Here is an 18,341-nt window from a genome sequence, read left to right as displayed (position 1 = left end):
TCAAAGACATAGCTTGCAAATATTTTCTGTCACTTTGTAGCTTATCTTTTCATACTGTTAACAAGATTTTTTACAAAGCAAAATTTCAAAATTTTGATGAGGTTCAGGTTATTGATTTTTTTCCCCTTATGGGTTTTACATTTTACATTTAAACCTGTGGTCTATTTTAAGTTAATTTTTGTATAAGGTATGAGACAAGTCAACACTTTTTTCTTTCATTTTTATAAGTTTTTGTCTAAAGATGGCAAATTACTGTAGCATCACTTGGTGAAAAGGCTATCTTGAAGAGAATAAAAGTCAAGCCATATATTGGGAGAAAATGTTTACAAAAGACATCTGAGAAAGGGCTGCTATCCAAAATATACACAGAACTCTTGAAATTCAACAATAAGAAAATGAACCACCCAAATTAAAAATGGGCAAAAGACCTGGACAGACACTTTGACGAAGAAGACATATAAATGGCAAATAAGCACATGAAAACCTAATCATTGTCAGAAGTCATTAGGTAATTTCAAATGAAAACACCAGTGAAATAAATGAAATAGCACCATACACCTCTGAAAGTGAAAGTCACTCAGTCGAGTCTGACTCTTTGTGACCCCATGGTTACTATGTAGTCTATGGTATTCTCCAGGCCAGAATACTGGATATTTTCCCTTCACCAGGGGAATCTTCCCAACCCAAGGATCGAACCCAGGTCTCTTCCATTGCAAGCAGATTCTTTACCAACTGAGTTAAAGGGAGATCTTATATACACCTCTTAGAGCAGCCAAAATCTAGAACACGACAGCACCACACGCAGATGAGGATGTTGTATAGCAGGAACTTTCAGGCATTGCTGATGGGAATGCAAAGTGGTGCAGCCACTTTGGAATTCAGTTTGGCAGTGTCTTACAAAACTAAAACACTCTTAACATATGATCCAGCAGTGATGTACCTTGGTATTTACCCAAAGGAGTTGAAACGTAAGTCCACACAAAACATGCACACTGACATTTATGGTGGTTTTATTCATAATTGCCCAAACCTGGAAGTAACCGAGATTTCCTTCAGCAGAAAAATGGATAAAATGTGGTACATGCAGCCAATAGAGTATTGGTTAGCAACAAGAGAACATGAGCTAAAAAGCCATGAAAAGACATGAAGGCCCAAAAGTGTATATTTCTAAGTGAAAGAAGGCAAACTGAAAAGGCCACACACTGTATGATGCTAGAAGTGAAGTGAAGTCGCTCAGTCCGACTCTTTGGGACCCTGTGGACTGTAGCCTACCAGGCTCTTCTGTCCATGGGATTTTCCAAGCAAGAGTACTGGAGTGGGTTGCCATTTCCTTCTCCAGGGGATCTTCCCAACCCAGGGATCAAACCCAGGTCACCCGCATTATAGGCAGACGCTTTACTGTCCGAGCCACTAGGGAAATGATGTTAACCATTTGCCATTCTGGTGAGACAGTCAATTCCTAGGAAGGTTAATCAGAAGTCTGGTGTTCCTGAGGAGGAGAGAAGGGTCTGGGGCTCTCAAGGAGGAGATAGGGGTCTGGAATTCTCAAGGAGGAGGAAAGGACAAACTTTTTTTCTACATTCCTTAGTCTTAGTAAGGATTATGTAACAACAATGTATCTTGCTTGAGGATATGTTTCTCCTTAACAAGAACCTTTAGACTAATCCTGTTATCTTAAAATGTATGACAAAAACCACTACACTATTGTAAAGTAATTAGCCTCCAACTAATAAAAATAAATGGAAAAAAAAATGTATGTTGTGAGAGTGGGTCTGATAAAAGCATCTAGGCCCTTGCTAAGACTAGCAAGGGGGCATTCTCATCCCCCTTCTGATGTCTATGTCAGAAGCTTTCTCTGTCCCTTTCAGGCTTTAATAAAACTATGTTACACAAAAGCTCTTGAGTGATCAAGAGCTGGTCCCAAAGTTAAATCTTCTTCGGAGATCACGAATTTGACATGGTTCACCATGAACTATCACTGGAGAAGGGAAGACTGAAGACAATAAAGAGATCGGTGGTTGTGGACTTCCTGGTGGTCCAGGGGCTGAGACTCTGTGCCCCTAACGCAGGGGATCTGGGTTCAAATCCTGGTCAGGGAGCTAGATCCCACATGCTACAACTAAGAACCAGCACAGCCAAATAAATAAATATTAAAAAAAGAAAAAGAAAAAAGCTCAATGGTTGTTAGGAGTGAGGTGTGGGGTGGAGGAGGGATAAATAGGCAGAGCGCAGAGAATTCTTAGAGCATTGAATCTATTTTGTGTGATACTGTGATGATGGATACATGTCATCATACATTTGTCCAAAATCATAGAATGCATAATTCCAATAGTGACACCTAATGTAAACTATAGACTGTGGGTAGTAATGGTGTGTTGATGTACTTTAGTTGATTATAACAAACATACTACTTTTGTGCAGGATGTTGACAGTGGGGAGGCTGTGCATGCTCTGGGCAAGGAACTTTCTGTACTTTTGGTTCAATTTTGCTGTGAACCTAAAACTGCGTTAAAAAATAAAGTCCTTTTAAAAAAATGATATCTTTCTTCCATCGAACTGCTTTGTATCTTTGTCAAAAGTCAAAATGGCTTCGGTTGGTCTATTTCTGGGTTCTCTGTTCTGGCCCATTGAGCTATTTGCCTATCTTTCTACCAATACCACATATAGCCTTTATTACTATCATCTTGATTGTTGTTTTTGTTTAGCTGATAAGTCGTATCCTACTCTTTACAACCCCATGAACTGCAGCCTGCTGGGCTCCTCTGTCCATGGTATTTCCCAGGCAAGAATACTGGAGTGGGTTGCCATTTCCTTTTTCAGGAGATATTAATAGGAATTGTGCTAAACCTGAATATTAATCTGGAAAGAATTGCCATCTTTACTATGCTGAGTGTTCCAGTACACAAATACAGTATGTCTCTACATTTATTTGGGTCTTCTTTGATTTCTATCATCAGGATTTTGTAACTTTTAGCAAACAGATCCTGTACATGGTTTGTTTAGATCTTACCGGAGTAAGATTACCTTTGGCATGATTGTAAATGGTATTACATTTTAAATTTTGGTTTCTTTATTATTAATACATAGCAATGTGCTTGATTTCTTTGGGTTGCTCTTATATTTTGCAAATTGCTAAACTCATTTGTTAGTTCTAGGAGCTTTTGGTAGATTCCTTGAGATTTTCCATCTATACAATCAAGTCATCTACAAATAGGGTTAGTTTTATTTCTTCCTTTCCAATCTGCATGCTTTTCATTTCTTCTTTCAGCTTTATTGCAGCTGTTACAGCTTCTGATGTGCTGCTGAATAAGGTGGTGAGAACAGACATTTTGCCTTGTTGCTGATTCTAGAAGGAAATCTTTCAATCTTTTACCATGGTTAAATTTAAGTTTTCAGTTTTGCTAAAGCGCTGTTGCAGGAAGTTTCTTGAGAGATGAGGAAAGGGCTATCTCTACATCTCACACACATGTCATATTTCCTAAGCTATGCTGTCACCAGGCCCTGTGCTTTAGTCTGACACACTCTCTGGTATGTCCCATTGGTTTCCTCTGAGTTTTTAAGTCAGAGTCTTCACATTAAGAACTGGACTATCAAGAAGTAGACAACTCTTGGCACATTCTTTTTCTGTAGCAGTGTAGAAAAAGAAAGCAGTTTCTCTCCAGACCTTTATCAGTCTTTCTGGAAATCTTCCCCACTGACCATTGACATAGTCAAAGCAGAAGATAGGCTTCATGTTCCAAACAGTTTTCCTAAATCCAGGGTTATAGCTTGGAGAACACTCAGAGATGGGAATCTGAACAGTAACAAGGAAAACGTTCATAAGGGATTAAATAATACAGGGAAAGTAAAGAAGTCAGCAGTAGGAGAATATGAATGTTCAACTATGTCTATAGAAGGACTTCCCTGCTAGTCCAGTGGTTAAGACTCCATGCTCCCATTCATGCATGCACGATAAGTCACTTCAGTCGTATTCAACTCTGTGCACCTCTATGGACTGTAGCCTGCCAGGCTCCTCTGCCCAAGGGATTCTCCAGGCAAAAAATATTGGAGTGAGTTGTCATGCCCTCCTCCAGGGGAATCTTACCAATGCAGACTTCAATCCCTGGCAGGGAAATAGATCCCACTTGCCACAACTAAGTGTTCACAAGCTAAGACTAAAGATACCATATGCTGCAACAAAGATCAAAATCCTGCATGCTGCAACTAAGACCCAGTTCCACCACATACATTTTTTTTTAATATGTATATCCAATGTGTGTGTGTGTGTGAGAGAGAGAGAGAGATTTGGGACACAAGTATGGAGTTTATTCTTGACATACATTCAAGGGAACATGGAAATAGAGATCAAATAACATCAATCAGTGCTAATGGTAACTGAAGAACTTACTTCGCTTTAATTCCATCCAACTATTCTTAAGGCAGAAACGCCCCCAGGAGGAGGAAGGAAACACCAGCGCCGTCTCCCCCACACTCAGGGAGCAGTCCTGGGGCTCCCTTTCTCCTCTCCAGTGGTGGCAGAGCCCATTCAACCAGCAAGGATCTACACACTTGGAACTGTAGGATGGAGTGATTGACACAAGCCCCTGAGAGGCAGAGAGTTCTGCAACATGGACCAGCAAGCAGCACAGTGGCTGAGCCCTCATCTGGATCAGCCCTAGGGGCAGGAAAATCTGAGCACTAGAGAAGGGAAGCAAGGTACAAGCTCATATAATCAACTAATGAGAGCTAGTCCAGAATCCTGAATCTTAGTTTTAAGGATGGGGATGGAGAAGGATGGAGACCAGAACCCACCTTAGGTCATTTGAACTTGTTATTCAAGGCTAGAAACACGATCGGGGCTTACCAGATTGGGTGTAACTGGGATTTACCAGGTTTGGTATAGCAGTATTCTGGCCATGGCAGCAGCAGAAACCCAATTGTCTTAGTTTCCTCTTAACCTCAGTCCCAATCCGCTCCACTCCAGTCCAAGAGAAGACAGGACTGTGATGCACATTTCTACTCTTGCCTTCCCACTCTGACCCCCATCTCCTGGTTTGTAAAGCCTTCAGTGTAGCTGGGATGAGAATGCTGCCATGACCTTTCGGAGACCCAGTGGTGCAGACTCTGGTTGGGAGTGTATTAACCATATTTTCTTATTTTCTGTGGTCCTGGTGCTCTGGCATCTGGGCCCTCATTGCCCCTCCCAGGGCAAGCCAGTTCTTAGAAATAGCAAAGAACTCCACTCAGAGGGTATCTTTCAGATGCAAAAGAACGAATCCAAATCACTTATCACTACCACCACCACCCGCCCTCAACCACCATCTTTATTGAACTCTCATGTGCCAAAGTAGTATTTCTCCTGCCCTGATCACCCCATGGTCAGATACCAGACAACCAAGGAAAGCCAAAACACCACAGAGACTGCTGAAATTATTCAAACTAACCAATCACCTACTCCTTCCCATGGAAACCACAATAAAGGCTTTTACCCATGATTTCCCCTCACTCCTGCCTCGTAATCAACCCTGGTATTTCCCCATGTGGCCCTGCATAATGTGGTGTAACCAGTCCTCTTGAGAATTGTGAGTAAGAAATTATCTTTTCTTTCTTTCTTTCATCCTTATTCTTTTTCTTTTTTTTGCTGCACCATGCTCCATGAGGGATCTTTGTTCCCCAAGCAGGAATTGAACCTGCATCACCTATAGAGGAAGCACAGAGTCTTAACCACTGGACTGCCAGGGAAGTCCCCAAACTATCTTTTCAATAGCAACCATCTCCTATCTTTAGGCCTCACCATGCCTAAATAATAGTAAAACCTGCATTTTAAAAACAGGAGAGGTGGGAGGTGCTATGAGACAGAGGAGAGGGAAGAGAGAAGAGGAAAGGGGGAAAAGAGGAAGTAAGGAAGTGTCACTGTCTGCATTTGCCATCTTCCTCCTCTCTCCTCCCTCCACCTTTCCCCTGGGCTCTATCTCATTATAGACAATGAATGATCTTTGAATGTACAGAATGGAGTTTCCCATTTGTATGAAAGGCTGGAGAGGAAGTCTTCAGTCAAGGGCAGGAGTGGTTACCAGTTAAGCAACTTGGCAGAAAGAGTTATGAGCAGTAGATGATGTCTGAGAAAGCTGCATTCCATGTCCAGGTTCATTTATACAACCTCAGGCATGAGGGGAAAGGGTCTGCCCTTGGTTAAAACAGAGCCCAGAGAGGAGTCCTGGTGCAGTCCTGGTGCCTTAGCCAAGTCTGTGCATTTCTTTAATCATCCAGAAAAGATGTTTGGAAGACGGTGGAGAACTTTGAGGATGCTGCAAACATTTTACTGTGGGAAAGTATAATGACATTTTGGCTGGAGTAGAGCTGAGACTTAAGTGTGTTATTTAAGTATATTGTTTTTGGCACACTACCCCTAGTAGTCCTGAGTCCTGGGATCAATGATTACCTGATTCTCAGGGACTGAGACATAGCCCAGCTACTCCCTTTGATTTGCCCTCATTATGGGAACCCCTGCAGTGCAGGACCAAGCCAGGCACATACCTGTGAGATGGATTGCTCGAAGCCCTGAGGAAAGATGGGCTGGAAAGGAAGACAGTGAGAAAACTCACCAGGAGTAGAAGAATTCTGTCAAAGGGATCAATGTCAGCCTGGGAGCAGGAGATATCTGAATCGAGAAGTGTAGTTGATTCCAGATCCAGAGTGATACTGTTCTTATACACGCCCTTCAGTGCCTAGGTGTTCTGGGGCAGAAAGCACAGGGAAAGAACACACATAGGAAATGCCTTTGTGGAGATGGTCGCAAAGAATATTTTTCTACAGGCCAGGGAGGAAGAAGAATGAATGTAGAGGCCAAAGGACCAGAGGAAAGGACAGTGGCACTGTGGTATGCTGGGGATGAAGTGGAGGTCACCAGCAAACCAACAGAATCCACCCAGCACCAGAGCAGAATTGCACATGGAAGCTCTGATTTTAGCTGCAGGACATTGTAACCCTGATAAGCCTCCACCCCCACCATCCTCAGCTTGAGATGCCTAATGGGAATAATGAGGAGGGGGCAGCACAAGAAAAGCCAGGCACCAGGTATGGAGATTTTGGCTTTTCCGGTGCTTATGACTCACCATTACTCTTCTTCCTTCTTTCTCTCCCAGCTCCTTCATCCTTTCTTTCTTCTTTCCCCCTTCATCCTCTCCCTCTTCTCTCTTTCTGTCTCCAATTTCTCTTTCTTTTTCCTCTCTCTATTCCCCTTCTTTTCTCTTGATACTTTTCTTCTTTCTCTCCTTCATCTCTCTTCCCTTTCTCTAACCAAACATCCATCGCACAATCACGCTGTTCCTGGACTTTTGTTAGGCTTTGGCGAGCACAGAGAAAAATTTGTGGCAGAAACTTGTCTTTATTCCTTCTAGCCATCAGCCCCAAGGGACTTGAGTGTGAATGGACAACTGTAATTCAACATGGTTAATACAAGGCCCCAAGGAACCCAGGATTAGAAACACCTAAGAAAGTGTCGCTGCACTTGAGACTTGAAAGGGTGAATAGGAATTAGGCAAGTGGAAAAGAGGGCAGCAATGGGGGTTTGGAACATCCCTTAAAAAGGGCACAGCACGTAGTAGAGGTCTGCAGAGACTAGATCTTGGGGGAACCCCAGACAGGGCAAGTAGATGTAGTTCCCCCAATATCTCCTTTTGAATCTCACAAATGACACCCAGGTACAGTGGTCTTGGCAGTGTGGAATGAGATCACTGTCAAGTGGGAGAATCCCTCTCTGTTCTTATATTCTCAACCCTGTCATCACTTAAAAACAGGTTTTATCATCAAAACAACACTTTTGCCACTTGGAAACCACATCACCATTCCCAACATCTGAATTCTTGATTTTGAAATCTTGCTGGTATGCTGTCTTCTTACATGTATGTCTCTGCAGCCCCTAATAATTTTACACTTTTGTCCCTTTAAAAGATTCTGTGAGCAGTCTGACCACTGGCTATGAAACAGTACTATTCAACACTGTGGGCCAGTGTTGATCCATGAGCATTTGTTATAGATCTTCAAAGAGATAAAGTACAGAAATTGAGTGTTTAGAAACTTTTGTAAAAATTTAACATTGATGTGACAGCCAAGCACATAATGTTTCATTTTTTTAAATTTTGTTTTACAAAAGCATTGGTTCATGAGGGATTGGAAATTTTATATAAAAACAATAACAAAAACAAAAACCAAACCAGTCCTTTAACGCAGGCAGTGGCACTGGCAATCACCATTCAGGACCATGGACAGCACCCCACTCAGTCTCCCAAACCCTGAGTCATCATCCCTGCTCCCAGCTCCTGGTGAATGCCCTTTGTGAACTAGTTTCCAAATCCAACTGATGCTTTTCAGTTGTTGTCTTAACTGACCTTTCTAAAGTGTCTGCCTTTGTTGACACTTGCATCTGCCATTTTTGTTAAAGACCATTCCCAATGAAGGAACAAAAACGCTCCCCTAGAATTATCAATAGGCCACACTGCTAAAGTGAGGGGACCATTTCCGGTAACTGAAAGATATCATTAATCTTAAAATACTATATTGGCATTGATCCTTTGCTTTTCAGTGGGCTCTTAGAGGGAAGGAGACAGGTTTTATTCATCTTTTTGTCCAATATGCATCATAAGGTCTTGCCCAGAGCTTGTGTGAGCAACTGTCTGCTGCTTATCAGCTGGATAACCTTGGGCAAGTATTACTCAACTTCTCTCTGCCACTGCTTCTCCACCTGTTAAACTGGAATCCCATTAGAGTCTATCTTATAAAGTTTTAAAAATATTAATTTAGTTAATACACTTAAAAGTGCTTAAAATAGTGGCTGGCACAGGAAGAATAAAAGAATATTATTATTTTCATCATCATTATTTTATATTGCTGAATAAACCAGTGAGTACATATTATTACCAAGTATGATATGGTGGAGGACTTCATCCCACCACCTGGATAGATTACTGCTTTATAATGAGGCTTGGGTCTACACTGCCTATTTAGGGAACTGTGAGCTTTGGAATTCTTGAGATTTGCTATTCCTGGGTCCCTATCTTGTCATGTTGACCCCATTCTCCCACACCTTTCAGTTGTATATTCCCTGTCCTTTCCTATTTGCATTCCTGTTGCCTTCTTTCACTCTCCAGGCTCACCCACGATCTCTTCTTTTGGTCCCACTGGATGAAGGGTCCCACCTGTGCAAGTGGGCCTGGCAGCTCCTGCCCCCTCAGTGATTTGGCCCAATTTACCTCCCCCCTCCCATAAACTTTCTAGTACCTTAACTGTCCCACTGCTGCTAGGTAATTCTAGGTCTTTCCACCGAAGTGGTTCTTGCTCCCTCGCTGCTCAGGGAGATTTAACCATTTTTCAGAGCCTGAGTCAAACTTGGGTGTTTGCAAAGTCTCTTCGGTCATGTTCGATTCTTTGCGATCCTGTGGACTGTAGCCCACCAGGCGCCTCTCCGTGGGATTCTCCAGGCTAGAATACTGGAGTGGGTTGCCACGTCCTCCTCCAGGGGATCTTCCCGACCCAGAGATTGAATCTGTGTCTTCTCCCTCTCCTTCATTGGCAGGCAGATTCTTCACCGCTAGCTCCACGTGCGAAGCCCTGAGTCAAACTTACCCCTTCCATAAAAGGGACATTTCTCCCTTCCTTTCCTGCACTACAATCTCAGCCTCTGAACTCCACGGGGTTTGTATGCAGTTCTCATTCTGTCTCACCATTCCGTCCACCATCACTTCTCACCTACTTGAGGTTTAGGTCCAGCCACCCATCTCTGGCAACTGCTCTGCAAGTTTCAGAAGGCAATCCCCTTCTTTCCTCTTTCTGAGGCTCAGTTACCACACCAACAAGATGGCGCTAAGAGCACCTGCCTCCTTGGGTTTCTGCGAGCATTAAGCGAGGTAAGGCAAGGAAACCGTTCTAGAGCGCCTCGCTGGCGGGCTGGGAGCTCGCGTGGCCAGTCCGCAACGCGGGTTCGCGGGAACGCGCCTGGGGCGGGGCCGCGCTGGCGCTCCTGGGATTTGTAGTCTGTGCGCTAGTTCGCTGTCTCCGCAGGCGGGGCGCAGAGGCCCTCCGGCTCGCCTGGGAAAGTGGCGGGGGCCTGCGGGACGCGAGGCCCTGGGCCCCGGGCCGGTCCCGGGCTGGGATGCGGCCGAGCGAGGGCAGCCGGATTGGCCCTGCCGCTGCTGCTGGGGCAGCTGCTGGCGCTGGCGGGCGGCGGAGGAGCCTTCTACCTCGAGGTCCGTGAGCTGGAGGAGAAGTGCTTCATTCAGGAGATCCCTGATGGCACCGTGGTCATAGGTGCGCGCGCCCCGCCAGTCCCGGCCTTGCCCTACCCACACCCAGAGCCCTGAGAGGGAGTGGGAGATGGGGCCCACGGGATCAGCCCCGGGGAGGGCACGGGTGGGAAACAGGTGGACAGCAGTGTGGTCAAAGCACCCTCTGCATTGCCTGTGCAGGGGTTGGGGACGCGGAGGAGGCAAGAGTGATCCAGATCCGGATAACAGCAGAAAAGCAGGGCTGGAGAGGGGAAGAGAGAGGCAGAGGGCTGTGGTCAGGCCCCACAACCAGACCAGATCTTCCTGTTCCTCCACCCACCACCACCCCTGTGACCAAAAGTCCGTGGTGGGCTCTTGGTCATGACTGTGGATGGAGATGCATCCAGGCTGCTTCCCCACTAGGTAACTACAAGACCGAGCTATACGACCCTGCTATGGAAAAGTACCAGCCCTCCCCGCAGTGGATCAATTTGTTCGTGTTTGTGAAGGACCCTGAGAACAAGGTGAGGCGGGCCTTGACTCCCTGCAGCCCCGCCCCCTTCACCCGACCCCTGCCCAGATCCGAGGTCTCCAGCGTCAACGCCTAGTCCTCCCTAGCCCTCCTTTTCTTAGACGAGGGACCATCTCCTCACAGGCAGGAGGGATCAAGGAAGGCCACGCTCTTTGCAAACTGTAGAGTACTGTGTTTTGGCAGTGCTGGGATCTGAGATTTTCGAACCTGGACGGATGCCAATTTCTCTCACATCCTCCTTCCTGGTCTGGCCAGTGGGGGTCAGAACCTGGGATACCCCCCGAGTTCCTCTCTTAGAAGCAGGTTTCTGGTCCATTTCTCTGTGCTCACCAGAAGCTGTTTCTGCTAGAATCTGCTGGCCCGCCAATATGGCCCTCGGGGCAGCTTCACCTTCACCTCCCAGTCTCCAGGAGAGCACCAGGTCTGCCTTCACCTCAAGTCCATCCGGTTCGCCCTCTTCTATGATGGTAAACTGGTGAGTATGGAGGGGAACGTCACCAGTCCTCAATGTCTCAATCCCTGGGGTGAGAAGTGTTCCGCAGGTGGTGCCTCTTGATGAGGGCTGGGCTTTCCATGAAGTAAGCCTACAGAGAACAGGTCCTGAAGAATGAGAGGGGACCCAGGAGGGAGTTACTTGGACTTAAAACCATCCTTAGGCCCCCTGCCATCTCTAGAATGAAGCCCAAGCTTCTAATGTGAGATTCAGAGCTGTCTGGCAGCTGAATGCTCCCAAGCTCTTCGTTACCACCTCCCACTGACACAGATCTCCTAGAAGCTGGCTGTCTCAAACACTGAGTCACACCTTGGTTTCTCTGCACATTTTGTTTTGTCCCGTCTGTCTTTTGGGCTTGGAAGTCCATGCAAGCAGGGCGTTGCTTGGGATTCTGGCACCTGGAGCAGGGCTGTCCCCACATTACTGAGTGTGAGGAAATGAACTGCTCAGTTCAGTCAGGCCCAGAGTAGTGTGTGGAAGCTGGGTTTCCTGCAGGTACTCCCTGACCTCCAACCCTTGACTCCTCTGCTCCTCAGGCCATTCACTTGGACATGCAGTTGGGTGAACACACCAATGATTATACGGAACTTGCGGCCAATGACAAGCTGACCCTGCTGCATCTGCGGATACAGCAGCTGGTGGAGCAGGTCGAGAAGATCCAGAAGGAACAGGAATACCAGAGGGTGAGGGGCTGGGCTGGGTCCAGTTGGGACAGCAGACGTGTACCCTGCCAGGGAGTGGCTCTTTCAGCTTTTCCCCTGGAGGTCAGTTCCATTCTAGCCACATGCCTTCCTCCTTCTCCCCTTCCCACAGTGGCGAGAGGAGCGCTTCCGGCAGACCAGCGAGAGCACCAATCAGAGGGTGCTGTGGTGGTCCATCCTGCAGACCCTCATCCTTGTGGCCACCGGCATCTGGCAGATGCAGCACCTCAAGAGCTTCTTTAAAGCCAAGAAATTGGTGTAGATCAGCCTCAGAACCCAGAGGCCTGGCCTCCAGCCAATCCCCTGCTGCTGAATGATGAGAAGTGGTCTGGACTGGTCTGTCTCCTGACTTCTCCCATCCTTCCCAACCCTGAGGGATTTGCTAGTTAACTGGAAGGGGGAGAGAGGACCTCATTCAACTGGTTTTCTCAGTTGGGATTTGGGAGAGAATGAGTTTCCAGTTGGAGATGCCTGGGTGGAGGAGCAAGAGTGTGGTGAGTGTTATCCCCACCCCCATGTTAATTAGAATGAGTGAACTATCCCAAGATGGAGAAATAGGAGTGAATATAAATTATAACTGTCCAATTTTTTGATCTAAACATTAATTGCCTCCTATGCTACAATTCATTCTATAAAGCCAATCAGATGTTTAACATGTGAGGCTTTGGTGGGAGATTGATCCTGAAGTGGATGAGGTGAAGAATGCTTTTTATCCCAGACATGTTAGCAACATGTGGAACCTTTTCTAGAGAAGTCCAACTTGGACCCCTCTTTTTGGTAACCTGAGTGCTGGTGGTAATCGTGTGCCCATTGCACCTTCTCTCTCTGGGCTCTATTCAGGCTCATATGCTACCTTATTCCAATTACTCGGACTTCTGGGTTCTTCAAGGAATCTGATGCGCACCTCTGTGGTCCTGCTTTTTTTCAGCTGACCTCTGTCTCTCTGTGATTCCATTGGCTTGTCTTTTCAGGAGATGCCTGAAGTTCCAAGTCACTGTTTCCATTATTCAGCATTCAGCATCTCCCGTAACTCAGCCTTCACAAGTGCACACAGGTATGCATGCGTTCGTGCTAAGTCACTTCAGTCGTGTCCAACTCTTTGCAGCTCTATGGACTGCAGACTGCCAGGCTCCTCTGTCCATGGGGATTCTCCAGGCAAGAATACTGGAGTGGGTTGTCATGTGCTCCTCCAGATATTTCTGACCCAGGGACAGAACCCATGTCTCTTATGTCTATCTGCATTGGCAGGCAGGTTCTTTACCACTGGCACCACCTGGGAAGCCCTGGCACACAGTTATAGATGCCCCCCATTGCTTCTGCCTGATCTAATCCACATTTTACCAAATTCTATGCTGGCGGCCCTGTTGGATTATAGTCATCTCTCATGTGAATTTGACATTTTCTGTTATAAGGAAATTCACTGGTTGGCATTTCAATAAATTCACATCCAAATTGTCAAGGCCAGGAGTATTAATAAGAGAGACTCCCCATGGGGAGGGTCAGCTGTGACAGCCCTGGCCTCTGACAGAGACTCACTCTCCCCTGGGATAATCCTGACAGTGACTGCAAGCCTCCTGCAAGCCTCAGGGGTGTTGCTCACTTGTGCATCTGGCCACAATTGGCCTCAGAAAATATGAATGAGGCTTAACTGAAGGCTGGGGGCAAGGACCACTGGAGAATAACTTCTAACCATAGGCTCACTTCCCTCATCTGAAGTTGGTGGGGGTGGGGATGGGGAGGGTGCTCTACTCTCTGCTGCAGAGGAAGGAAAGTGACCTAGTTGGGCACATTCTTGCCCATGGAACCTGCAGTATAACACCAAATGAGTCAGGATATTGAACAAGATGTAATGGTGACACATGCTTCTGAGGAGGAGGACATTGGGCTAAGAGCAGTTTTCAAGGGTTCTGGTCTAATCTAGTTAGTCATAGAAGGGTGCTTTTCAGACTCAGGATAGATGTTAGCTGGGGAAAGAATGTTCTGGCTAGAGAGAATAGCAAATACAGAAGCCTAAAACAAAAAAGAACATGGCTATTTGGGGAAACTGAAAGGAGGCCGCTATATCAAAATCCCAACTCCAGAGACGCTGCCTGCAGCTTGCTTTCCAAATTATGATTTCATGTCTAGGACGTGCCTCTTCCTCATGATTAACCCTAGAATGACCACACACTTTTCAGAGGGACTCTGTCCTCTCCCCACATAGGTGAGACCTTATCCCGTCACTCTGATAGAGAAACAAGTCACAAAACAGCAGCAGTGAGTGAGTACATGGAAGAGCTGCACACAGTAGTAGGGGGTTTCTCCGTGTCAACCTCCCTATCCATTCCCGCGTGGCAACTCCACAGTCACTCTCTGGAGGAAATGGCACATGTCCCTGATTTAGAGAAGACAGCCAGCTAGTAAGGGATGGGTCATTCTGAAATGGGGAGAATTCAACTCAGTTCTTGCTGTTTTGTTTTTTTTCTGTTTTGGCTTCTCTGTTCTGGCTACTTTTCTCCAGGTAGAGGAAAGATCCCATACAAAGACATAAGAGCTGGTCATTTGAATTTCTAGTTTCTTATGGCTGCCTTAACAAATTACCACCACCAACAAAAGTCTATTGTCTCACAGTTCTAGAGGCCAGAAGTATAGAATCAAGGTGTCAGCAGGCCTACACTCCTTCCAAAGGCTCTAGAAGAGACTTCTTCATCTTTTTCCAGCTACAGGTGGCTCTAGGCATTCCTTAGCTTGTGTGTGCCTTCATCTCCTCCTCTTCTGTCTCCTCTTCTGTGTCTTCTAAGGACATTTGTCATTTGATTTAGGACCTACCAAGGTAATCCAGGATGATCTCTTTTCAAGGTCCTTGAATTAACTATATCAGCAAAGAATTTTTTTCCATATAAGCTCATATTCACAGGATCCAGGGATTAGGACATAGGCATATCTTCTGTGGGGTCACCATTCAACCCACAAAAGAGAGCAAGACATGCACATATGATAAGATTCCAGGTGATCTAACAAATGGGGTACTCAGAGCTCTCAGAATTTAGTATGGAGTGAGACCTGGGTGGATAGATGGATGAATAGGAAGAGGGACACCAAGATCTTTATAAAGGAAACAGTACATAGGAAAACATTGAAAGATAAATGGTTTGAATATGGGAAGAATAGGGAAGGAATTTCAGTTTGGGGCAATGAAGCCTATAAAGATGCAAATGTACAAAGGATTTCAATATAATTTAACATATAATCCAATACCCATTATTATATAACACTGTAAGACAGAGACTTTGAAAAAGAAAGGAATTGGGAAGATAAGTGTAGCATGGTGAAAACAGGAAGAAAGTTAGATCAAACAACAATTGAAAGTGAATATATTTTTCTGTTCAGTCACCAAGTCTTGTCCAACTCTGCGACGCAGTGGACTGCAGCACACCAGGCTACCCTATCCCTCACCATCTCCTGAACTTTGCTCAAATTCATGTCCATTGAGTTGGTGATGTCATCCAACCATCTCATCCTCTGTTGCTCCCTTCTCCTCCTGTCCTCAATCTTTCCCAGCATCAGGGTCTTTTCCAATGAGTCAGCTGTTTGCATCAGGCGGCAAAAATATTGGAGCTTCAGCATCAGTCCTTCCAATGAGTATTCAGGGTAGATTTCCTTTAAGATTGACTGGTTTGATGTCCTTGCTGTCCAAAGGACTCTCAAGAGTCTTCCCCAGCACCACAATTTGAAAACATCAATTCTTCAGTGCTCAACCTTCTTTATGGTCCAGCTTTCACATCCATACATGACTACTGGAAAGACCATAGCCTTGACTATATGGACCTTTGTAGGCAAACTGATGTCTTTGCTTTTTAATATACTGTCTAGGTTTGTTGTAGCTTTCCTGCCAAGAAGCAACTGTCTTCTAATTTCTTAATTGCAGTCACCATCCACAGTGATTTTAGAGCCCAAGAAGAGGAAATCTGTCAATGCTCCCACCTTTCCCCCTTCTATTTGCTATGAAGTGATGGGACCAGATGCCATGAGCTTGGTTTTTTTAAGATTGAGTTTTAAGCCGGCTTTTTTACCCTCCTCTTTCACCTTCATCAAGAGGCTCTTTAGTTCCTCTTTGCTTTCTGCTATAAACAGGTATCATTTGCATATCTGAGGTTGCTGATATTTCTCCCGGCAATCTTGATTCCAGTTTGTAACTCATCCAGTCTAGCATCTCGCGTAATGTACTCTGCATTTAAGTTAAATAAACAGGGTGACAGTATACAATCTTGTTGTACTCCTTTCTCAATTTTGAACCAGCCAGTTGTTTCATATAAGGTTCTAATTGTTGCTTTTTGACCTGAAAACAGGTTTCTCAGGATGCAGGTAAAAGTGGTCTGGTATTCCCATTTCTTTAAGAGTCTTCCACAGTTTGTTATGATCCACACAGTCAAAGGCTTTAGCTAGTTAATGAAACAGAAGTAGATATTTTTCTGGAACTCCCTTACTTTCTCTGATCCAGCAGATGTTGGCAATTTGATCTCTGAGGTTCCTCTGCCTTTTCTAAACCCAGCTTGAACATCCGGAAGCTCTCAGTTCATGTCCTGCTAAAGCCTAGCTTGAAGGATTTTTGAGCATAACCTTACTAGCATGGGCTGCTGCTGCTGCTGCTGCTACTGCTGCTAAGTCGCTTCAGTTGTGTCTGACTCTGTGCAACCCCATAGATGGCAGCCCACCAGGCTCCCGTGTCCCCGGGATTCTCCAGGCAAGAATACTGGAGTGGGTTGCCATTTCCTCCTCCAATGCAGGAAAGTGAAAAGTGAAAGTGAAGTCGCTCAGTCGTGTCTGACTTGTAGCAATCCCATGGACTGCAGCCCACCAGGTTCCTCCATCCATGGAATTTTCCAGGCAAGAGGACTGGAGTGGGGTGCTGTTGCCTTCTCTGACTAGCATGGGAGATGAGTGCAATTTAACAGTAGTTTGAACATTCTTTAATACTGCCTTTCTTGGGAATTGGGATGAAGATTGACCTTTTCCAGTCCTGTGGCCACTGGCTGGATTTTCCAAATTTGCTGACATATTGAGTGCAGTACTTTGATAGCTTCATCTTTTAGGATTTGAAATAGCTCTGCGGAATTCTATCTCCTCCACTAGCTTTATTGGCAGCAGTGCTTCCTAAGGCCCACTTGATTTTGCATTCCAGGATGTCTGGCTCTGGGTAAGTGACCATACCATCATGATTATCTGGGTCATTAAGATCTTTGTGTATAGTTCTTCTGTGTATTCTTGCCATATCTTCTTGAGCTCTTCTGCTTCTATTATGTCTTTACCATTTCTGTCCTTTATTGTGCCCATCTTTGGATGAAATATTCCTTTGACATTTCCAGTTTTTTTGAAGAGATTGCTAGTCTTTCCCCTTCTGTTGTTTTCCTGTATTTCTTTGCATTGTTCATTGAAGAAGGCCTCTCATCTCTCCTTGCTATTCTCTGGAACTCTGAATTTAGTTGAGTGTACCTTTCCCTTTATCCCTTGCTTTTCACTTCTCCTTTCCTCAGCTATTTCTAAAGCCTCCTCAGACAACCACTTTTGCATTTCTTTTCCTTTGGGATGATTTTGTTCACTGCCTTCTGTACAATAAATATTACGAACTCCTGTCATTGTTCTTTAGGCACTCTGTTTACTAGATCTAATCCCTTGAATCTATTTGTTGCCTCCACTGTATATTCATAGGGGATTTAATTTAAGTCATACCTGAATGGCCTAGTGGTTTTCCCCACTTTTGTTAGTTTAAGCCTGAATTCTGTTATAAGGAACTCATGATCTGAGCCACAGTCAACTCCAGATCTTGTTTTTGCTGACTGTATACAACTTCCCCATCTTCAGCTACAAAGAATATAATCAACCTGATTTGGGTATTGTCCATTTGGTGATGTCCATGTGTAAAGTCATCTCTTGTGTTGTTGAAAAAGGGTGTTATGCTATGATCAGTGCATCTCTTGGCAGAATTCTGTTAGCCTTTGCCCTGCTTCATTTTGTATTCCAAGGCCAAATTTGCCTGTTACTCCAGGTATCTCTTGACTTCCTATTTTTTCATTCCAATCCCATTGATGAATAGGATATCTTTTTTTGGTGTTAGTTCTGGGAGGTCTTATAGGTCTTCATAGAACTGATCAACTTCAGCTTCTTCAGCTTTGGTGATTGGGGCATCGACTTGGATTACTGTGATGTTGAGTGGTTTGCCTTGGAAATGAACAGAAATCATTCTGTCATTTTTGATGTTGCACCCAAGTACTGCATTTCTGACTCTTTTGTTGATTATGAGGGCTATTCCATTTCTTCTACATGATTCTTGTCCACAGTAGTAGATATAATGGTCATCTGAATTAAATTCACCCATTCCCATCTATTTTAATTCA

The 18,341-nt window shown here is 45.0% G+C and overlaps 1 protein-coding gene across 1 annotated transcript; it reads left to right on the top strand.

Annotated features, from left to right (window-relative positions):
• The first annotated feature begins 2,584 nt into the window (after positions 1-2,584).
• Positions 2,585-13,426, top strand: LOC110125114 (transmembrane emp24 domain-containing protein 9-like). The gene is made up of 6 exons (XM_020874003.2): positions 2,585-2,593; positions 10,023-10,284; positions 10,665-10,765; positions 11,123-11,248; positions 11,803-11,949; positions 12,080-13,426. The coding sequence occupies exons 1-6, from the start codon at positions 2,585-2,587 to the stop codon at positions 12,227-12,229; spliced, it is 795 nt and encodes a 264-aa protein (XP_020729662.2). The 3' UTR covers positions 12,230-13,426.
• Positions 13,427-18,341: the final 4,915 nt, after the last annotated feature.

Source organism: Odocoileus virginianus, chromosome 3, assembly GCF_023699985.2.
Source record: "Odocoileus virginianus isolate 20LAN1187 ecotype Illinois chromosome 3, Ovbor_1.2, whole genome shotgun sequence".
Lineage (NCBI taxonomy): Eukaryota > Metazoa > Chordata > Mammalia > Artiodactyla > Cervidae > Odocoileus > Odocoileus virginianus.
This window is presented reverse-complemented; position numbering and strand designations above follow the sequence as displayed.